The 23,632-nt window shown below is 42.7% G+C and overlaps 1 protein-coding gene across 1 annotated transcript in view; it reads left to right on the top strand.

The window, feature by feature from the left end:
- PLEKHG7 (pleckstrin homology and RhoGEF domain containing G7) overlaps nucleotides 1–23,632 on the top strand; it is a 69,364-nt gene that overhangs the window by 33,452 nt on the left and 12,280 nt on the right. The window contains 11 exon segments of the mRNA XM_045062676.1: nucleotides 560–697; nucleotides 5,266–5,387; nucleotides 5,717–5,818; nucleotides 6,160–6,175; nucleotides 9,833–9,934; nucleotides 15,838–15,920; nucleotides 15,923–16,008; nucleotides 16,137–16,297; nucleotides 17,540–17,640; nucleotides 17,991–18,099; nucleotides 23,070–23,148. Coding sequence (XP_044918611.1) covers nucleotides 560–697; nucleotides 5,266–5,387; nucleotides 5,717–5,818; nucleotides 6,160–6,175; nucleotides 9,833–9,934; nucleotides 15,838–15,920; nucleotides 15,923–16,008; nucleotides 16,137–16,297; nucleotides 17,540–17,640; nucleotides 17,991–18,099; nucleotides 23,070–23,148 — 1,099 coding nt within the window.

A 23,632-nucleotide genomic window follows, 5' to 3' on the forward strand; every position in this document is an offset into this window, starting at 1 on the left:
TGTTAAAAAAAATTTTTTTAATTAAAAAAAAAAGAAAAGAAAAAGTGTCTATTCATGTCTCTTGCCCATTTCTTCACTAGACTGCTTGTTTTTTCGGTGTTGATAAGTCAAATTCTCAAGGTCTCTTTAAACGTTAAAACTCTTATTTCATGATGCTTCAGTAGTTAATTTCAACAAGCATTACCAGTGGAACCTGGATCAGACTTCCCAGTTCTGAGGTTGAGGTTCTTTGAGGGTTTGGGGCAATAAACTGGAGAGGGCTCATTAAATTCTGAAGCATAATTCAAAACAACATCAATTTAGATTTCTTCTCATTATGGATACTATGCTTCCCATGCTTTGCATCAGGAGGAATTGGCACCCCAAAGTCCCTCAGAGAGAGGAAACTTCTTTCTAACTGATATGTAAGTTCTACAGTCTGAGTAGCTTGCAGAACCACTAGCAAGAGGGATGCCCGGGGCCTGCAGTGGGAAACATGGTTTTGGAAATCACCTGTTCCTGCTGCTTTGCAAGTCAACTCACCAAGGTGGAAATGTTTTGTTCTCCCTTTTCTCCCATGTCCTGGATAAAACCTGGAATGAAATCATGGAAACATATCAAAAACTTCCTACCAATTAATTAGACTTGAGAAAGCAGCAAGTGGCCGTGTTGGAAGTCTTCACGGGTGAATGCATTGATTTCTTGGACCATTTTATCAGTTCCTAAGATGGTAATGCGGCTTTCAGTTTCATAGTAGATGGAAAATATTAATTTGATTCTTTGGGGACTCATTTCTCCCTGCCATGCTAAAAAAAGGAAGTTGGAGGGAAGGTCCCTTCTTTCAGGGAATCTGAAGAAAATTACATTTATGGTGTATTTTTGTTTATCTGCTACTTGGTGTCTCTTTGTTCCTTTTTTTAAACATGGCCTGTTTGGTTTGTATGAGATCTTCTGAGTAAACTAGTCCAGCTCCCCATCTGATGTCTGAATCTCTTCTGCCTTCTCACCCCATGTTCACACACTTCTAGAGTGGGGGAGCTCACCGCCATCCTCAAAGTACCGGTCCCACCTTCGGTCAGCTCCCTCTTTTGGAGCTCTTGTTCCCTCTGAACAATGCCAAGCAAATCTTCTTATCAGCCACAGGTCACAGATTTCTGGGGCAACCATTCACACGCGATGCAGTGGGGTCAGATTCCACAGTATATTCGTGGTATCTGTGGGAGAAATGATGCCCCCAACGTTGTGTGCTGCTGCAGCTGTGATCGAGTACAGTTATGAGAAGAGAATTCCTTGGCAAAGGATTCCTTTCCAGGGCAAAGGATGGGCAGGGAGCAGCTGCCTTCCAAGATGACAGGGGAGGAAGAGCCACATTGCTGCCAAGGTTGCCTCTGCCCATAAGGCTTTGGCACTCAGGCTACTCTCTTACACAGGAAAAAATGCTGTGCTTGGAGACTTGGGTTCAAGTTCTGGATCTGCCTCTGGCTTTGACCTTAAGAAAGTCTAGTCCACCATTTCCTAAATCAGGAGTTGGCAACATTTTCATAAAGGTCTAGACAGTAAATATGTTAGGCTTTGCAGGTCACGTGGTCTTTATTGTAACTACTCAACTTTTTTGTTGCAGTGCCAAAGAAGCTATAGATAATTTGTAGGAAAGAAAGAAAGAAAGAAAGAAAGAAAGAAAGAAAGAAAGAAAGAAAGAAAGAAAGACAGACTGAGGGAGGGAGGGAGGGAGGGAGGGAGGAAGGAAGGAAGGAAGGAAGGAAGGAAGGAAGGAAGGAAGGAAGGAAAAAGAAAAATAATGTGCATAGCTGTATTACAATAAAACATTATTTGAGTAGCAGGCCTGGTTGATCCCACAGGCTGTCATTTACCAATCCCTCCCCTAAGATATAAAAGAGGGATGACGATACCATCTCTGGCTATCTCATAACATCTAATCATTGCCATGATCAGATTAGTTTTCTTTGACATCTATCAGGTGCTATATAAATGTCAGTTAAAATGTAAATAATATTGATTGGGTAGGTCACAATGTTATGTACTTTACTGGCAAAATTTAAACCACAAAGACACTCAGAAAATTAAGACATAGAGATGATATCTGTTAGGGTACAGAAAACTAGCTTAAGTAATGTAGGATTTTATTGGCCCATGTGGCTGTAAATGTCACAGGTGGGAGAGAGTTCAAGGTTGGTTTGATCAAGGAATTCAAAACCAAGGAAAAATTTCTTTCCATCTCTTATCCCTGCTTTCCATAGCATCAGTCTCATCTTATGACAGGCTTCTGTTATAGTCACAGTTGGCTGCTGTCCTTGAGGCCATAGAGAGAGAGAGAGGGACAGAGGAGATCTCTTCTCAGCATTCATAGCCAAAGTCTTCATTTTCATTCTGATTGGACTGGCTTAAGTCACATGCCCTCTCCTGAACCAACCACTCTGATGAGGAAGGAAAGTGCTAATTGGCTTGAAACAATGAAGACCCATCTCTAAGAGTAAGGTCATTGTAATACATGGCACATCCGAGGCATAGGGACGAGTAGATCCTGAGGTGAAAACCAGAAGATGTTAGGGAAGGGGAGTTTTGGGTGGGAACCAATAGATGTTCACTATGGAGCACTAACCCCCTGAGCTATGCTACCGCCCTTGCCCTAATAAACAGCATAAGAATTATTTAATCCCACTGTAAGCTACACAAGCTTTTCAAACTAGCATTTTCTGGGGTTTTTTTAAGGTCAATTTGAGTTTATTTATTTTCAAATGTCCCAGTGTATTTAGAGGATACATATCTTCCTTTACACAATCAATACAAGTTTCCCAAAGTTATTTGTTGTAAGTCAAGTGGTAAAATAAATCTACCAGAGGACTCACTATTTTTTTAAGTGGCAAAATTTTGTATAAGGTTAAGAATCTTATAGCAGAAATACTATTTCTTCTAAATTTTCTCAAAGATTCTGTAGCAATGACTTCTGTCTCTTACAATTATGGTTTTTAAATACTTGGATGTTTCCAGATTTCCAGACAACAATACTCAAGGCATACCTCAGAGATATTGTGGGTTTGGTTCCTGCCCACCATGATAAAGTGAATATGGCAATAAAGCAAGTCAAATGAATCTTTGGGTTTCCCAGTGCATATGAAAGTTATATTTACACTATATTGTAGTCTATCAAGTATGCAATAGCAGTATGTCTGAAAAACAGTGGTTTACCTTAATTTAAAAATACTTTATTGCTAAAAAATGCTAACCACCATCTGTCTGAGCTTTCAGCATGTCATAACCCTCGTGCTGGTAGAGGGTGTCGCTTCAGTGTTGATGGCTGCTGACTGCCTAGGGTGGTGGTTGCTGATGGCTGAGGAGGCTGTGACAATTTCTCAAAGCAACAATGAAGTTTGTCACATCAATGGACTCTTCCTTTCACTTGAACACTTAGAGACCACTGTAAGACTATTAATTGCCTACTTTCAATATTGTTGTGTCTCGAGGAATAGGGAGGCCAGAGGAGAGGGAGAGAGATGGGGGGAATGACTGATTTGGGGGGAACAGTCAGAACACACACAACATTGATCGATTTTAACTTCACCCTTTTATATGGACGCAGTTCGTGGCACCCTAAAACAATCACAATAGTAACATCAAAGATCATGGATCACAGATCACCATACAAAATATAGTAATAATGAAAAAGTTTGAAACATGAGATTTATGAAAATGTGACACAAGGACAGAAAGTGAGTAAATGCTATTGGAAAATGGCACCAATAGACTTGATCAACACAGGATTGCCACAGACCATCAATTTGTAAAGAATGATATATCTGTGAAGTGCAAGAAAATGAGGTTTGCCTGTACATGAACTTTGGGAAGCTCTAAGTCAGTGGTTCGCATAGTGGGGGTCCCTACACTGGCAACATCAGAATCACTTGGGAACTTACTAGAAATATATATTCTCAGACCCCATCAGAGACCTACCGAATCAGATACTTGGGGGGTTGACACTAATGTCTGATTTAACAAGGCCTCTAGGTGATTCTGATGCAAGTTCTAGAACCATTCACTGCATTAATTAATTTATTTTATTTTATTTTTTTTTAAATTTTTTATTTATTTATTTTTTTAAAATTTTTTTTTTCAACGTTTATTTTATTTTGGGGATAGAGAGATACAGAACATGAACGGGGGAGGGGCAGAGAGAGAGGGAGACACAGAATCGGAAACAGGCTCCAGGCTCTGAGCCATCAGCCCAGAGCCTGACGCGGGGCTTGAACTCAGGGACCGCGAGATCGTGACCTGGCTGAAGTCGGACCCTTAACCGACTGCGCCACCCAGGCGCCCCAATTAATTTTTTTTAACCTTTATTTATTTTTGAGACAGAGAGAGACAAAGCATGAATGGGGGAGGGTCAGAGAGAGAGGGAGACACAGAATCTGAAACAGGCTCCGGGCTCTGAGATGTCAGCACAGAGCCCGACACGGGGCTCGAACTCACGGACCGCGAGATCATGACCTGAGCCGAAGCCGGACGCTCCACCGGCTGAGCCACCCAGGCGCCTCCACTGCATTAATTAATATGAAAATGGAAACTGGAGAAGACTGGTGGTCTAAAGTCCAGTTTTTTCACACCTAAGCTCTTTGAAATAATTGGCCCCTTTGAATGTTTCATCATATTTTTACAAAGTAGTCCTGTTTCACTAAATTGATCTCTAGTGTATAGAATGAGGGCAAGTTATCTGGAGAACTATAGTTCCTTCTTGATTTGCTGTTGCTTTCCTATTGTATAAAAGCATCTGATCAAGTAATAATAACATAAAGACTCCCTTAATGTCTCATTAATATTTATGCCTTTCTCCAAATCTAAACAACTTCCCTGTTATCAGATATTAACTCATTAATTGTTTATTTTTAGTTTCCTGAATGTACAGGATATTTGGGTCTTTTGCAGAGGAAGAAATAAATGAAAATTTAGTATGAATGTTGTTTTGGTCTCAAGTTAGTGCCATGGCAGGAAGAGAACCCTTGAGACTTTTCTGGCCCCCAGAAGCAGAGAAGGCCCATTTGAACAGATTATGTTCAGCAGGACTGTTGAGGGGGCTCATGCAAGCAACAGCGACTTCATACAGAACAGCACCTTTCCCATATGTGTTCTATGGAGCTTAAATGTCATCATTTGTATTTGGTAAAATTCTTAAACCTTGAAAATACTGGTTGCTACCTTGTTTTGTAAAGTTATACTCAGGTTTATGTTCAATGTTCTCCCAAAGGGCAAGTTTCAAAATTGAAAAATATAAAGTAATGTGCATTGCATTTTCTAAAAAGATCTTCATGAATACACTAAAATATCTACAAACTCATGAATATCTTCTGGATGTAGATTTATAGAGACTTTTTGCAAACCTAGAAGAGTTAAGTCAGGTGAGTCAAAGCAGGAAGGTTCCAGTAGCCATGTTTTAAAATTAACCAGAAGGGGGCATCTGGGTGGCTCAGTCAGTTAAGCTTCTGACTTCAGCTCAGGTCATGATCTCGAGGTTCATGAGTTTGAATGCCATGTCGGGCTGTGTGCTGACAGCTCAGGGCCTGGAGCCTGCTTCAGATTCTGTATCTCCCTATCTCTCTCTTCCTCCCCTGCTCATGCTCTGTCTCTGTCTCTCAAAAATAAATAAATGTTAAAAATTTTTTAAAAATTGTTTATTCCTTACCCTTGGAAGTATGTGTACTCTTGTCTTCTTTCTCTCTGACCCTAGACAAGCTTCGATTTTGTAAACAGTGTTTTTGGCATCATCAAGGACTATGCTGAGCCTTCTGAGACCTCACTACTGATGGATTTCATCTCCATGCTCACAAAGGCAAAATCCTTCTGGGACATCCCAGTTTCATGCAGTAAATTCACCCACCTCCCAGGATAGCTGTTTACATCCCCTTGATGTGTGCGTGTGTGTTATTGTGCTTGAGAAAGTTCTATCAGCACCCTCCCACAAAAGAACCATCATCTGATGCTCTGTCAGTTGACATTTTCAAAAATAACTGGCAGATTTCTGTTTGCCATTGTCACCTCTCCTGTGTGGGTTTTATTAACAGAAAATTCTGCATTCATGGAAAAACCATTTCCAAGTCTGTTTTTTTAAATTGCTTCAACTTACAGCAATATTCATGGCAATAGTTAGTGTAGGCTAATTACATGGTTCAGTTCTTCTTCTAACGAGGTTCCTGGCTCTCGGAAAGGAACAAAATAAACCTTCACATTTATCAACACCCTTAATAAGACTTCTGTATGGAAGGAGAAGAAAAGAGGAAAGTCTGTACCTTTGGTATGATAAATGCTATTTACTTCCTGAGTAGATATTTGGACCTTCTCCCCCACTTTTCCACTTTGACCTTTTTAATCCATATCCTCATTCAGCAAAATTTAAATTTTTACAATCCATTTAAAAAAAATGTAGGAAAAAATTTAAAAATAAAGTAAAATAAACATAGATTGAGATTTATTGAGCACTTACTAAGTGCTTAGGTGTGGAGCTGAGACCCTATACATGATAATGTGCAAAATCAGATACACTCCCTGGTCCCGGGGAGTTTTCAGCCTAGTGGGGGAGAAATTAATCCAATAATGATGCTAATGATACAATCAAATTGAGATAAATGCTGGGGGGCAGGAAAGGAACATAGATATGAAAGAAAGCTTCTAGGTTGGGGCAGATAGTGAAGTAGTTACAGATAGGAGATTCTTCGGAAGGCAGTGATGCTCGAGGTGAGATATGGAGGGAGTACTTACTAAGGTGAAACAAGCATGAAATTAGGTGATAGTAAGGAGATCTTTAGTAAATTTTGAAAACAGATTTGAATAAGAAATGCTTTGAAAAACAAGAGGAAGAATGTAGCATCGGGAATTAGATAAACTCTCAATCCTTCAGAGTCGGAACGTATTTACATGTAGTTTTTAGTAAATAGTCTGGAGAAATAGCAACTTCTCATCAAAACACATAAGTTGTATTCATCTGCTCCAGCTGCTATAACAAAATATCACAAGAGTGGGCAGCTTTGAAACAACAGAAATTTATTGCTCATAGTTCCGGAAGGTGGAAGACTGAGATGAGGGTGCCAGCATGGTCAGGTGAGGGTCCCTTCTGGTCCCATTGTATCCTCACAGGGCAGAAGGAGGTAGAGATCTCTCTGGAGCATCTTTTATAAAGGCACTAATCCCATTCACAAGGTGTCTACCCTCATGACCTATTCTCCTAAGGGCCCACTTCCTAATACTGTCACATTAGGGGTTAGTATTTAACATATGAGTTTGAGGGGTCACCAATATTCAGACCACAGCATGAGAGCACTTTACAGACTACTAAAGCATGGTGGTGCATCAATAGACTGTTTGCCAAAGTCTATAATATAACCCACACGTGAATGCTTCACATAATGTTACAAGTGTGCAAAGATGGATTATAAAAGCTTTTCCTAAATTTAAAAAGTCCTCTATCGGTCAGGTTAAATTCATTTTTGTACCACAATAACAGTCCCCAAATCTCAGTGGCTTGGCTCATATCTCACTTATGCTGTTTCCATTTTTTTGTCACTGACCTCGCTCTGGGACCCATGCTGAGGGAGCAGCCACCACCTGGAATGTTACCAGTCTTCATGGCAAAGACATAAGAGATTAGGGCAAAGCACTCACTGACTCTTCAAGTTTCTGCCTGAAGCAACGCACGGCATGTCTGTTGATACTTCAAAGGTCAAAGACAGGCACGTGGCCAAGCTCACCCTCAGTGGAGTGGGTACGTGCAATCCTCCCCAGGAAGGGGAAGCAGACGAAGGGTAATACCACAGTGCCTCACAAGAAGCTCACCAGGGCAAGACGGGGACATTTGTTATTCACACGGGAGCCATTTAGTACGTCACCATGAAGGAAAATGAGGGTTGCAGAGGTTAGATAATTTGGCCAAGGTCACAGAGCTAATAGGTTGTGGACCTGGATATCTAAGCCTGAGTCTGTGTGGTCTTAATGATAGCCTCTGGGCAATGGCAGTTCTCAAGCATCTCAGCGCCTCCTGAGAAGACCTGCTCTCTATTTCCTGCCCAGGCATCGAAGCCCCCTACTCAAAAATAAACTCACATCATTGTCTCTCAAATTACTTCTTGTTGAAGCCAAACTGTGACCTTTCTCCCCATAGCATTTTGTCTGCTGAGGTCCTATAACAAAAATATTTTCTGGGTTTTTGTTGTCTCTGTCTTTACTGCTGTCACTTCCTTTAGTGGCTTTTTACACTGGGTCCGCTTTCTCTACTCCCTAGAGTGGGAACATTATCAGAAGCACATCTGTCTTCCTTCTCTCGCTCCATCACATTGTCACACTGTTGGAAAACTCTTAATGGGACACATTACTCATTATTTTAATAAATAGGTCTATCAAGGAGCACGTAGGTTTAGCAACATGGTAGGCACTATGGAATCCTGAAGAAGAGTGTCTGAAGCATTGGCAACAAGAAAAGAGTGACTGTCATCCCAAAGACACACTTTGCTAGGCTGGTGGCACTTTGTATGATGTGTTCTGTTTGACCCTTAGATATATGAACATATACATATGAATTGGCCATCTGCCTTATGCTAAATTAAATTTGAGATGGCTTACAAATGTGAAGTCTTTTTTGTAATGTTTATTTCTGAGAGAGAGCACAAGCAGGGGAGGGGCAGAGAGATACGGGGACAGAGGGTCTGAGGCAAGCTCTGTGCGGAGAGCAGAGAGCCTAATGCAGGGCTCGAACTAACGGACCATGAGATCACGACCTGAGTCTGACGCTTAGCCAACAGAGCCACCCAGACACCCCCCAAATGTGAAGTCTTTAGAGCAGGTTTCAGACATTAAACAAGAACAATGAAGACAAGGGAAGAGAAGTGCTAAGCCCAGTACATTTAATAGATGCCCACCCCCAAATTTAATGCTATATTTTTAGAAGCCAGCAGGAAAATTAACTTTATGGATATTTTTGAGGACTATTGGATGAAGTGTAAAATGTTGCTACTTTAATCACTTACTACTAACACCAGCTTAACTAATCAACCAACATGAGCACTGAAATCAAAGGTGATATTTGTATCAGAAACCATGTGGGATATGTAGGCCTCAACAAAGCCAACCAGAGGTAAAGGGTGAATTAAATTAAGATATCCGAAGGAGGGGGGGCGCCTGGGTGGCGCAGTCGGTTAAGCGTCCGACTTCAACCAGGTCACGATCTCGCGGTAGCTGAGCTCGAGCCCCGCGTCAGGCTCTGGGCTGATGGCTCAGAGCCTGGAGCCTGTTTCCAATTCTGTGTCTCCCTCTCTCTCTGCCCCTCCCCCGTTCATGCTCTGTCTCTCTCTGTCCCAAAAATAAATAAACGTTGAAGATATCCGAAGGAGGGGTACCTTGGCGGCTTAGTCGGTTAAGCTTCGGACTTCAGTTCAGGTCATGATCTCATGGCTCATTAGTTCAAGCCCCACCTCAGGCTCACTGCTGTCAGCACAGAGCCCACTTCAGATCTTCTGTCCCTTCTCTCTCTGCTCCTCCCCTACTCATTCTCTCTCTCTCTCTCTCAAAAATAAACATTAAAAAAAAGATGTCTTAAGTAGAATTTTCTTTAAGCATGTGGGAGATGGGGGGAGTTGGTTTATTGAGGAGTGAACTGTTTATTATGGGAATACTATTTCGGTTTTTAAAATGTTTATAATGAAGACGACCTGTTTCTATCCATGCAGTCACAGTTCCTGCTTGGTAACGGTGACTTTCCAGTTTTCCCTGTTGTGATCAAGGGTACAGGTGAAGAGAAAGTCCATGCTTTCCTTGACTATGAGTCTCCTTCTGCTTCTCTTCCTGTGGTGTTTCTGAGGCAGCCTCTGTCAGAGTCACCAGACCTACTGCCTGAATTACTTAGTCACTGTCTTTTATCTTGAGAGCCTGAGGCAAAGAGATGACTTTGGAATTTATTTAAAAGGAAAGTACCATTTTCTTTTATATTTTTCCTAAGACTCTTTGGACATAACAGGTACTGGGAATTATTACACCCCAATTAAATGGGAAAGAAGATGAATGCTCAACAATACATTTTAACTACAAATCTGCTTTCCCCATAAATACATGGTCCACTGCACACTTTGGAATTTTAAATGGTGCACATCTGGAAACATTACATCATCTTTCTTTCCTGAAATTTGGGTAGGGCTTAAAAATGTTTTCTTTGTTCATTGGTTTGTTTGTGGGAGAAATTGGTACAGTGTAAGGAGAAAATAGAACAAAAAACGAGGCTTTGTTTGTGACCAGAAGTTTGGCTTTTGTGCGATTTGGTTACAGGAAAATCCTAGCGCGCAAAAGCCTGAAGGACCCTTTACGTTGTAGTCTATGTGAATGGCGGCCCCTCGGACACCTCATGGAGCACAACGGAAATGTTGGCCCTGACCCTGTACAACATGGCAGCAGTGGCTTCCAAAGTGCCAGAACAAGGAATTTCTGCTGGGGAACTTAAGCATTTGTTAATAAGCAAATCTTGAAGGAATTTTCCTTGACTTCTCTAGCTCCTCTGACCAACCCCCTTCCCTTTGATATTTCTTTAGTCTGACCTGTACCTTTTCAGTATCATGCCAGAGCCCTTCTGTGTGATCCAGAGACAATGGTCCAAGCTTTTCCAGAAAACCAGCTCTTCCCTGCAGCTGCAAGTAGCCCCGCCAGAGCATCAGCTCAGAGGCAAGGCAAAGGAGGAAAGGCCGCCATTTTCCCCAAAGACTTCGCTGTGGATCAGTGCACCTTTGCCATGGCCCAGATGTGCCAGAAAGCCTGGATGTGGAATGACCCAAGAAAAGAAAAATGATCTTTGGGAAGAGACTTGGCTCCATTTTTGTAGCTTCAGCCTTTCAGTATTTAATTTGCTACTCAAACTGAAGCTCATTAGATTTCCAAATATATGAATAACCCTACTGCAAAAGTTTTCCCTGGAAGCTGATGGATTAGACCCTTAGCCAGGGACCCAAACTGGGAAGAATCCAGGTCCATTTCTCTCCCTTCCAAGCTAGGACAGAGATTAATTTAACAAAGCTCAGCCACTGCTTCCAAACGACTGTGGAAAAATCTCACATCAACTGGTTTACATTTACACGTGAAATATATATAGCAGCCAAAGATAGTTAGGGAAAAGAAATAGGGGGTGAAATGTTGTAATGGTAACATACCATACCCTTACAAAGCATAATACTTTACCAGGCACTTTGTCAAGCATTTCTTTTAATCCTTAGCACAAAACTATGAAGTTGATTACATGTTCCCCATATGTCCCTGAGGCTAAGAAAGATTATGTGACTTTATGAGGTCACATGGCCAGTAAGTGGCAAAAAAGAACCTGGATAAAAGTCTTCAGGCAAAAAAAAAAAAAAAAAAAAAAAAAAAAAAAAAAAAAATCCAATGGTCTTTCCACCAGAACTATTTCCAACTCCTCAGGTAAATTTCCCATTGCTGGGGAGCTGTTAGCCTCATGAAACAAAACTGAGGAGTCAGGTAGAGGCTCTGGAAGAATGGAAGGTGCATCTGCCTTCCTCAGCCCCATGGTACAAAGCAAAAGCATCACCACAGGTAGCTAATCATAATATTACAATACATATAAGATATACAATACATATAAGAATACATATAAGAATTATAATGCTTATAACATGTAATAATTATAAAATAATAATAATAATAATAATGTAATAGTAAGTAAAAATAATAAAGGTGACTCATTCTTGAGCCCTTGTTATGGCCAGGCACTGTGCTGCATACTAGACATCTATGATCTCTTTGTCTATACAGTGCCCCTGTGAGATCTGATATTATCCTCATTTTTCAGGAGGTTAGATAAATTAGGCAACTTGCTGGAAGATACAGTCATTCAAGGAAGAGGCCGGAAGGATTCCAGTTCAGTCCTGTCTGAAGCTGACATTCGTTCTCCTACTATGCTCTGATGTAAGCGTGGTTGGGGCACCTGGGTGGCTTATCAGTTAAGGGTGTGACTTCAGTTCAGGTCATGATCTGAATCATGGGTTGTGAGCTGGAGCCCCACATCAGGTAAGGCCGAGCCCCACTTCAGGTAAAACACGAGCCCTGTTTCTCTCTCTCTCTCTCTCTCTCTTTTTCTCTGCCCCTCACTCACTTGCACCCTCTCTCTCAAACAAACAAACAAACAAACAACAAACAGCGTGGTTGGAGAACTGAAATCTGTGTCATGCTATGGGTTGCCTGGATTTGGGCTCTGAATGCGCTGGGATGAATTTACCCCCATACCACATGGGCCTGGGCTCTATGAGTGTCTGTACGTTGTGTTGGCAAACACTGATGGGAGTAGAATGCTCCCTGCTCTTTCCTAAACAGTCAGGACGAGACAGAGAAAGAGACAAAATTTATACTAGGTCTCTTTGTGCGGTTCGACTAAACAATGGCTAAGACCTCTCTCTACCTACCATAGACCGAGTGTTTGAGAAATACCAGACACTGTTCTGGGCACTTTGTGTAGATTAGCTCATCAAAACCCCTCACCAACCTGATGAAATCATCATTCTCATTATCCATTTCACAGATGAGGTTTAGGGAGCTTAAGCATATTTCCCAAGATCCCACAAACGGTGGCTGCCCAGCACCATGCTGTGTCCCACCAAGACAGATTTATGAGAAGAATGTTTGATTTGGGACCCTGAATTCCTTTCACTGATCCCCTAAACACATTGGATACTTAGTATAAAACAAAAGCAGATCCTATTGATCTAGACCTATCCATTGAAAGGCCTTTTATGTCCACTCTTTCTTGAAAGAGATGTTCTTTTCTTCCCTAATGCACCTGAAAAATAAAGCCAAAAGGGGAGATAAAAGAAAAACTCATAGCTACTTTTAGAATCATCAAATAGCTTTATTCTCTCTTCTGAGGACTTTCAAAACTCTAAAAGCTTCCAATTACCTGCCTGGATCTTTGTCTAAATTATTTACCACTGATACTTCTTGCCTGATACTGTTATGTGGGGGAGATTGCGTGTTGCTACGTTTACCTGCACTAAAAGTGGGTGCTGGCCACCAGAGCTGTCCCCTGAGGCATGGAAATATGGGGCAATGGCCTGGGCCTGTGTGTTTTGAGGAAATCCATTACTGGAGCTCCCAGCCACCCTGGCTGGAATGCAGCTGCCAGTGAGTCAGCACGGAAATCAGCCACTAGGCCCACAGATGAAGGCCCTCTCCCCCCACACCTCTTCTCAGTTTCCACCCCCAGCCTCTCCACACCTGCAGTTCCAGTGTCCTTCCTCATCCTTCCCAACCTTGATGAGAATCACAGCCATTTTGGCCAGATGAGAACTTGGAGGTGGTCTAGAGACTTCTGCAATTTTCTAAAACAGGAATCTGGGGTGCAGAGAAGGGAAGGGGATCCTCAGAAAACCTTGAAGCCTTGCTCCTAGAGTTCCATTCATCATGCACCCAAGTACTCACTTTCATGACCTGCCATTGGTATATGGGGAAGTGGAAAAGACTGTGTCTGGCAGAATTCCCGTGAGGAATGAGCCCTGAATGTTTTCAGAAGAAATACTTTGATAAAGCTACTAGCGTGGCCAGATGAGAAGCCTGTCTGTGGTGGATGAGGTCAAACTATGAAAGACAAGCATAAATTGCCAAGCAAGAGGCTGAGAGAGGAAGGGGGCAAAGTTCAGGGGTAAGGAAGACAAAGAGCTCTCTTTTCAGAGAAGAGAATGGCACCAGAAAAATGGCGGAGGGCTGTGGGCCGTGTATTTGACCCCTCCCCACAACCCCAAATCTTCAGTAAAATAAATACGTAATTCATAAAGTGTTTGGCAGGAGGGGGTTAACAGTGGAAACCAACACAGGAAACCAACCAATGGACCTGGCTTGGCATTTGTCCCATGCTGTTCAAAAAAGAAGTATGTGTGCAAACAGGAGTCCAGGGGCCAGAGAAAGCCATTGGAATCTCCGTGTCTCTCAGTGAGTTTCTAAATATCTACATAAGGGCTTTGGACTTCCCTGGGCCATTGAGTCAGCTGTACCCAGATCTCCAAAATGCAAGGGCTGACATGTGGGCATAAAGATGGATGCAGCTGTCTTTGGGGAAGCAAAGAGAATCTCTATAGTGTGCCTTAGCCCACTTGAGGCTGGTCCTGGAGTGCCTTGGTCACAAGACAAAGGATTTAACCTGGGCCTGGACTGAGCATAAAAGTGGAAAAGGGGCAATAGCCTGCAGCACAAAAAAATGTTTTAAAAAATTTTTAATGTTTATTTATTTGGGAAGAGAGAGCACAAGCATGGGGGGTGAAGAGAGAGAAAAAATATCAAGAATCCCAAGCAGGTTCTGCGCCGTCAGCTCAGAGCCTGATGTGGGGCTCGATCTCACAAACCATAAGATCATGACCTGAGCTGAAATCGAGTCAGATGCTCAACTGTATGAGCCACCCTCGTGCCCCAAGAAAAACATTTAGTTAAGGGTAGGACCCTTTTACAGCTCAACTCAGGTGGGAGAAGAGAAGAGGGAGAGAACACACTAACAGTACTAATAGTACTTTTTGATGCACCTGTGTGCATAGCAGCCAAACACTGGGTTCCACTCGTCATGTGTCATCAAAAGCCAGGGCCCCTCCGTTCAAGACCATGTCGCATTCCAAAAAACAGTCCAACAGATGAAAGAAATGGAAGAGCCGTTAGCACCTTGACTTGTGTCTCTCAAATGCCTTTGATGGAAATTCAGTGTATAACCCATAGCAGTACTTACTAAAATCTTCCCGGTGCTTGCACACCTTGCAACTGCCTTTTGGCCCAACCTCTCCCTATTGAAAATTGTCTGTCTTTATCCCTCCTCGTTCCTGTCTCTGCTCTATATCATGTAGATCAACTTAGCCTCTTGACTTCTGTTTTCACTTTCTCTTCATTGCCCTGAATCTCAGTGACAAAGGAGACTTGAAGAACTTCCCCAAGGAACAAAATTCCTTCCTTTCCCTTTTACCCCCATGTGCATCCTCAGTTCTCCTAACTGTGCATCACAGTGAGCATGGGAGCAGAGCTGGTGAAACCAGAAATCTCCACCAAGGGCCAGGGAGAAGGGAGAAACCAATGGGTGAAACTAAACTCTTAAGTGAGAAGGGCAAAGCTGGAACATGTATATTAATATATCTTATCATGCCATGGGTAGATCATGCATTCTCTGGGAGATTTAACAAATTTCACACTTTTCCAGCACATCAAAATCATGATGAATTTCCAAACTATTTAGGAGGATTGGGTGGTGTCACATGGAGGGCTGAGGACGGCTGCCTTCATCACCATTACTGGGGAGACAAGACATCTGAACAAGGAGTCTTTCATTTCTTTAACTGGAAAGTAACAAGTCAGTAATATTCAATAATACTTCTTTTTTTTAATTTTGTTAATGTTTATTTATGAGAGAGAGAGAGAGAGAGAGAGAGCAGGGAAGGGGCAGAGAGAGGGAGACAGAGAATCAGAATCAAGCTCCAGGCTCCAAGCTGTCAGCACAGAGCCCGACGTAGGGCTCGAACCCACGAACCCTGAGATCATGACCTGAGCTGAAGTCAGACACTTAACCGACTGAGCCACCCAGGCGCCCCTCAACAGTACTTCTTAACCATATTTAACGACCCCATTTCCAACCCTGATTTTGGCACTGGTGGGTAGATGCGTGCTAAAGACAGTTTAATATGGAATTTTCAAAACCAAAGTCTAGTCCGCGGCTTATAAACTTTCCTAGCAAGCTCACAGGTATGTCATAGAATTACTGAATAAAGTCTCTAAGAGTTTCCCGTGTCCAGGCTTCTCAGTGCCTTAATAGGAGAAGTGATATTCTGAAAGTCTGCTTTTGGCTTCTGCAGTGGTGTGAGCAAAATGAACAGTGAGGACGGCTCCACCTGCCTGAGCTGCTGGTGGCCCCACTGGACAGGTGGGGTGACTCGGCACCTTGTTGCTGAAGAATGTCTGGAAATGGAGTAGAGACTCTATGGAGAAAATCATGATCTACAGCATCAAGGAAAAGATGGAAAGGTAATAGTAAGCCCCTGAGATAGGTGACCCAGAGCTCCAGTCTAAGTTTACTCAAAGCGATGGAGGGCCCCGTGGCTGCGGGGAACCATTTGGACTTCCACACTAGAAGGCAATTCCATTGACTTGAGGTCACGGCTCTCGGAAACATGGATTCGAGTGGGAGTGCATTGTAAATCAAACACGCAAAACAATGGACTCCAGTCACATCCTGGCAGACCCGATGAGAACTCCCACGCCAAGTTTGTGCAGGACGTGGCTCTGTCTCCAAGGCGTTCAGAAGTGAGTTCAGGCAGGAAAGACCTACTTCCCAGATGATTGAAAGCACTTTGTGTTTCACATCCATGCTGAACCCACACACAAAGCAAATGGGGGTAAACACCATGGGGAGCCTTTCCGGAGGCTAAATTATCATTCATCTTTTTTTTTTTTTTTTTTTAGGTCACTGAAATCCAGAGCTCATCTAAAATTATGCCAGCTGCAATCTCGAGAACTGAAATTTGGGAATAGGAACTAAGCAAGTCCTCTGATGCCTTAAGTTTATTTGTGGAGCTTTCTATAACTAAATTCAAATAAAGAAATCTTTGATATATGCCCACAAACCAAGATTTTCTGGGAAGCATCCAAAGGGAGCAACTCAAATTGACGATTATCAGCTGTACGGAAATAATACTTTTTTGCAAGTTTCAAAGTAAAATGGCCATTCAGTTGGGAGTTTCTTCCCTCTTTCTAAATTTTTTGTTCAAATTCTAAAATGACCCTAGGAACTTGAATTGAGCTTATTAAGTGAACAAGACAAAAACTCAAAGCAAGACTTTTTAAAACTTTGCAGATTATGACTCATTTTGATAGGTTTGTGAGATGGGGAACAGCATCTCTTCTGGAGATTTCTCAATAAAAAAAAATAGATCCTTGTCATTGAGGGAAGAGACTCCTGTGGCTTCCTATAAGTCTATGAGCTCAAAGATGAATTCTCAAGAATCCCACCCACCATGTGATTCTGTGGGTCTATGACTTGCCCTCCATACTTCCAAAAATTACTTCAAAAGCTCATTAGTAATATGTTATTTTAATGTGGGAAAATTAATATAAACCTTCAGAAGAGAAAATGAGTTCTTGTCAAAAAGCAATAATCATCCTTATGAAGTTAATGTAGGTTTTACGATTAGTACAAAAGATACGTTTGTCCTTGTTTGCCTGATTTTCCCACCTCTAATTAAAGACTATATGGTGTAGGGACGAAGAGAAACCTACAAAGGCTTTATTAATATTATTGAAATAAAAAGGCACAATACATTTCCAACTTACTGAATTAAATTAATTAAGCTTCATTTTTCTCTTCAAGAGGCTGATTTCAAATTAGTGCATTTTTCTAAGACATTTAAACAACGAGCAATATGTTAAATGAACCTAAGATACGGTTTGGCTCCAGGGATAGTCAGTGTTTCTAAATGATTTCTGTGGATCTTGGTTAACTTTTATGCTGCAATGTCACATGCATTTAAAAATATATTGATTGTGTCTTGTTTTTCAGGGATCCTTGAAGGAAAAGTGAAGTGGCTTGACAATTGCCAAAAATGTAGACATCTACGGAAGATTATTGTGTGGCCTCTACTGTGGGATAGAAACAAAAAGCTTCATTCCAGAGGTACACAAATGTTCAATTAGGACTTATGTCCCTCCCCAGAAGTTTGGTACGTAGATGGAAATTGTTAAACTAGTCTTACAAAGTCCCCAGCTGTCCACTTGAATAATAAATCTAATTTTATGAACCAGAAGTAAAGCCTTCATCCACATGGCATTGTATGTGGGAGGCTGACATCATCAGACATTCTTGGGGTGGCCCTTCTGAGCAGTTTTCCATTCTTTCCCATTCTCAGGTCCACCTTCCAGCATTTCCTAATGTTGCAAACCTTCTAGGTAAAATGTGCTGCCCCGGTTCCTGGAATATGTTCTCTTTTAGTCACTAACAATATCTCTGTGATTTTCTCTCCTTGTTTTGCCTGAAACATATTTTTAAAGAACACATGGCAGAAAACATCTTGTCACCAACCACCAGACACCTTTTCTATGAAGGAAAATTAACTCTTGCAGGCAAATAGCTGCTTCCTTTAAAAATTCAACATCTTTGGGGGCACCTGGGTGGCTCAGTCAGTTAAGCATTCAACTTGGGTCATGATCTCATGGTTTGTGGGTTGGAGCCCCATGTCGGGCTCTGTGCTGACAGCTTGGAGCCTGGAGACTGCTTCAGATTCTGTATCTCCTTCTCTCTCTGCCCCTCTCCCACTTGTGCTCTGTCTCTCTCTCTCAAAACTAAATAAACATTAAAACAAATTTTTTTTTGATTCAACATCTATGCTATCTTGTAACTTGTCCAATCATTACTAATTGAAGTGTGGGAGGAATCGCATTTGCTCTGTATGGCTGAGGCAATGGAAAATGTGGATCAGAGCATCCTAGGGACTCATGCAGACTCTGGCTTGATCAAAGACCTCACAGCATAACTAGCTCCAGGCCCTCCATTTTCTCCCTATGAAACGGGATGACCATAAGGCCGTTGTTAAAATGAAGTAATATACATGAAGAGCTTAGCTCATGGTCTGAAATACGGTAAACACTCGCCATCACCTGTTATCATCATCATTTTACTCCACCAGTGACTGGGGCGGCCACCCTGTCAATTGGGACCCTATTATGTAATACACGCTGGGCTAGGTAGATACCATTGGAGAATATAAAGTAATTGTTCTGTATAATCCTTTCCCTCTGGCTGAGAAGCTCTGCCATAATGAGCAGACCTGCAGCGTAAGTTCAGAAAAGCTAAGAGTCTGTGAAGCTGGCGTACTGGGGTGGTCCATGGGGCTGGAGGTGGGTTTGGGGGTATAGAAAGGATAGAGGTCCCTGGAAGGACAGGAGGGATTACATCCCAGATGAGAAGCATAGCAGGAAGAAAGGCTTGGAGGCAGAAGCCACCCGGCAGGTGGAGACTCTAGCAACATGGTTTGAGGTCCAGAGGGCGAGCCCCCGAGGCTGACTGCCAGGCTCGCTTCCTGGCTCAGCCTGTTGTGCCTGTGTGACCTCGGGCCCCTACAGCAATCCTGCCACACTTCAGTTTCCTCTCTTTGTTGTGTGGATTCAATGAGCTGATGGATAGGCACTCGAAAGAATGGCTGGCACCCAGCCGGTGCTCAGTAAATACTATCATGATCAGAAAGGGCTGCCAGACTGAAATAAGATTTGCATTCACTCATTTATTCATGTCTGCATAGACTCTTGATTAGTCACCTGCTGTGTGTGAAGCCCTGCCGGAAGTGGGGTTGCCTATTTATGGTCATGTGATCCGGGGGCGGAGCTGGGCGCTAATTCCTTACTGAATACACCTCGTTGAGAATCTCCTCTAATTTAGGGAGAGCGCTAGATGGCAGTTCAGGACGCAATGCCCACCTGGCAACTGCCGTTTAGGAAAGAGAGACATGCCCAGCAATTGACCTCAAGGGGCCGTTTCATGCATTTTCTCCTTCCAGTGAGTTATGCAGAGAAGTTACACTTAATCCCATGTTATAGGGAAGGAATCTGAGGCTTAGGGAGGTTCTAGAATCGTCCTCAAGGCCACCTGGCTGATTAAATAGCAGAGATCAGACCTGCACCTGGCCACCTCAGCATAGCAGGCTTCCAGAATCACAGCAACTACCTTGGAAACCAAGCAGGGGGATCCAGCCAGAAAACTGCTAGCAACAAGAAGTTATTGAGCTCTTGGGTAGGAGCATGATAGGTTTAAAGGGCTGTTGAAGAAAGAGTTATCAGAAGCAAAGCACAAAACGGCACGGAGCTGCAGGAGGGTACCAGAGCACAGAGACCCGCTGCAAATTCCTCAGTGAAGCAGGGTGGGGTGAAAAGAGCCAGGCCTGGGCTTCTCAACTGTTCTTGACCTGCAGGCCACGCCCCTCCCACTTCCTTTTGAAAAGATGACAATTTTAATTTTCTTTGATGTTATCACCACTTTAAAAATAATTTTGCATTGTGACAAAACCAAATCAAAGTAATGAAGCAAAACACAGCTCTGTGCTCAAACATGACTCTCCCTCCAAAATCGGCCTCCACCTGGAATTATCAGAGATTTTTATGGACCCCTGCCTTCTATCTACCAAATTCCCAACACTGTAAGGGGCACTGACCTATCCTAAAATGTTAGAAATGGACACAAATAGAAAAAGATAAATGGGAGAGATGTTTCAAAGGCAAAAGCAGGAGGACCTTTTGATGGACAAAGTCGGTGAAGAGGGAACGAGTCGAAGCCGTCCCCGGGTGTCCTAACCTATGTGCTGAAAGGCTGGTTGAGCAACACTGAGACTGGCGGAGAGAGTGGGTCAGAGAGTCAGTTTTGAGGCTCGGGTTTGGGCATCATGAGAAGTCAGGTGGAACCTGGAGGACATGCCCATGACCATCTCTCGGTGAGGAGCCACGTGAAGATGTGCATTCACACGTCATGTGGGAGCGAGGCGTTTGTCATGGAAACCTGGATGGGATGCTGGCTCTGCCATCCCTGGGAAATCGCTTTTTCTGTGTGGTCCAAGACGAGTCACCGGCATGTCTCCATTCTAGCCGGGGGGAAGTGGAAAGGGGGACAGGAGATCAGAGCCTTGCTGTTTAAGGACATGGCCTTAAAGCTGCACACTTTTGTTCATATTCATTGGTCAGATTTAGTCGCTTGGTCATATTTAACTACAGGGGAGCTTGGAGATGTAGTATTTATTGGAAATGGACATGTACCCACTAAAACTCAGAAATGCTGCTACTACAAAGGAGGGGTGAAAAGTTTTTGAGGGACAACCAGCAAGCAGTCTTTGCCACAACCTCATTTGCAAAAAGTAAGTTTCGTAGTGATGAAATACAATTTTTAAAAAATATTCAAGGACAGGGGTGCCTGGGTGGCTCAGTTTGTTAAGCGTGCAACTTCAGCTTGGATCATGATCTCATGGTTCATGGGTTTGGGCCCCACACCTGGCTCTGTGCTGACAGCTCGAAGCCTAGAGCCTGCTTCAGATTCCGTATCACCCTGTCTCTCTGCCCCTCCCCCATTCGTGCTCCCTGTCTCCCAAAAATGAATAAATGTTAAAAAATTTTTTTTAATTTCTTTTTAATGTTTATTTTTGAGAGAGAGACAGAGCATGAAGGGGGAGCAGCAGAGAGAGAGGGAGACACAGAATCTGAAGCAGGCTCTGAGCTGTCAGCACAGAGCCCAATGCAGGGCTTGAACCCGCAAACTGCGAGATCATGACCTGAGCCGAAGTCAAACGCTTAACCAACTGAGCCACCCAGGCGCCCCAAATATTTTTTTTTAATATTCAAGGATAGAGGCACTTGCATGGCTCAGTTGGTTAAGCATCTGACTCTTGATTTCAGCTTAGGTCATGATCTCATCGTTAGTGAGACTGAGCCCCACGTTGGGCTCTGTGCTGAGTGGGGAGCCTGCTTGGGATTCTCTCTCTCCCTCTCTCTCTCTCTCTCTGCACTGCCCTCACTCATGCTCTCTGTCTGTCTCAAAATAAATAAACATTTAAAAAATATATTCAAGGACAATTCCAGATTGAATAAAATATCTGATATGCAAATATAGAATCTTTCCTCTAAACTTAAAAAAGAGGAGAAAATAGAATTGAATTCTAAATATTTTATCTACCAACTTAACCTTAAGCCACATAGTTTCCTGGGGTTATAGCACCTGAGAAAGAACTCCTAGACTAATATTAATTAACTTTTTAATTAATTTACTTATTTTTCTTATATTTATTTTAAACATATGTTACATCTGCCTCTGAATGGACTGCTTTTTCCTCTGAAATCATTTATATTTAACCATTTATTTTTCTAATTTCTAAGGGATAGCGTAGAATAGGGAGGGGCAATTCCTCATTTTATTATTTTTTTAAGTTTATTTGTTTAGTTTGAGAGAGACAGAGTGGGGGTGGGGCAGAGGGAGAGAGACAGAATCCCAAGCAGACTGCAAGTTGTCAGCACAGGGCCCAACGCAAGGCTCGAACTCATGAACCGTGAGATCATGACCTGAGCGGAAACCAAGAGTCAGACGCTTAACCGACTGAGCTACCCAGGCGCCCCTCCCCATTCTATTTGATTTCTCTTCTACTACTATCCCTTTCTTAGGGAAAAATATAAAAGGCCATTTGCTTTAAGTAACTATGAAAAGTGATACCAGAAAAGTTTATAAATATAAAGCTACATGAAGAACGTTTAAACATGGATGGACACACTGCAAACTCGAGGGGCAGGTCGCTTTACTGACTGTCTTAATCAGCTAGCGCTGGCACAACAAAATACCACAGACGGGGCCACTGTAAGGACAGCAATTTATTTCTCCCAGTTCTGGAGGCTGGGAGTGCTTGATCAAGGTCCCCCGCCAATTCAGTGACTGATGAGGGCTCTCTTCTCAGCTTGCAGATGGCCTCACTCTCAGTGCCCACACGTGGCAGAGAGAATCGGCTGGCTTGTACATCCTCTTGCGACGGCACTAATCCTAATGGACCAGGGCTCCACCCTTAAGCCCTCACTTCATCTTACTTACTCCTCGTAAATCCACATTGGAGGTTCGGGCTACAACATATGAGTTGGGGAGTGGGCGGGGGACACAATTCAGCTCACAACAATAATAAAATGCCTTTTTTTCTGGTCAAGTATACCTTGGCCAATGACCACCCGGATGGGTCGAGAGGCGAAAATATTGCAAATTCCATTAGTGGATAGATGTGTCCTAGGCTTAGCTGAAACCATTGCAAATACCAACTGAGTTACCTTGGATCGGCATGAAATACATCACAAATACAATGTCTTTAAAGGCGGAAGCATGGGCTCACATCAAGTCTCTGCTTGAGGGGGAAATCGGTTTAACAGTAATGCAATTTTCTGATACACATGATTGGAGTTTCCCAAGCTGCGAGCCTCCTGTGCCCTGACACTGCCCTGTCTTGCTTTCTAAGGGATTCTTTGATTCAAAAAACACCACCTTCTGCATACTATTTCCAGCCCCAATTACACCTTTTTCTCCTCAGAAAGCACAAGATTCCTGGGTGTTTATCTGTTTCTCTTTGATGATTTCCTCTTAGTTGTGAAAACTAATTGCAACAAAAAGGTAAAATGCTGTTATTTCTAAATAAGTCTGCTAAATAAGCTTAGAAATATTTCTAAATAAGTTGTGTTAAAAAATATAGAAGATTGTTATACATAAGATTGGATTTCATCCTCTAAAAAATGGAGGCTTTTTTTAGTCTTGCAGCTCTGAACTGAAAAACAATACCAAAAGCAAATTACATTTCTTAAAGATGTCAAAGAATGCACACATTTTTAGAACGACTTCGTCTGTGTACTAGTGAGGTAAGTCCCAGAAGCCTGGACTTTTGGCCTCACCTGCCTAAGCAAATGAAACAAACGAAAACAAACCACTTTCATCCATGGTGGCCTCTGTCCACCACGGTGGCTTTGCTGGGATAGCAATGCGCATCAGTGCCTCCCCAGGTTGTCCGCCACAGCAAAAGCAGCTGCTGTCCTGTGCTGAGGTGATCTCCATCCCTCATTCTGATTTGAAAGCTCACGGGGGTTCTGAGAAATGACGATT

This window comes from Felis catus, chromosome B4, assembly GCF_018350175.1.
Source record: "Felis catus isolate Fca126 chromosome B4, F.catus_Fca126_mat1.0, whole genome shotgun sequence".
Classification (NCBI taxonomy): domain Eukaryota; kingdom Metazoa; phylum Chordata; class Mammalia; order Carnivora; family Felidae; genus Felis; species Felis catus.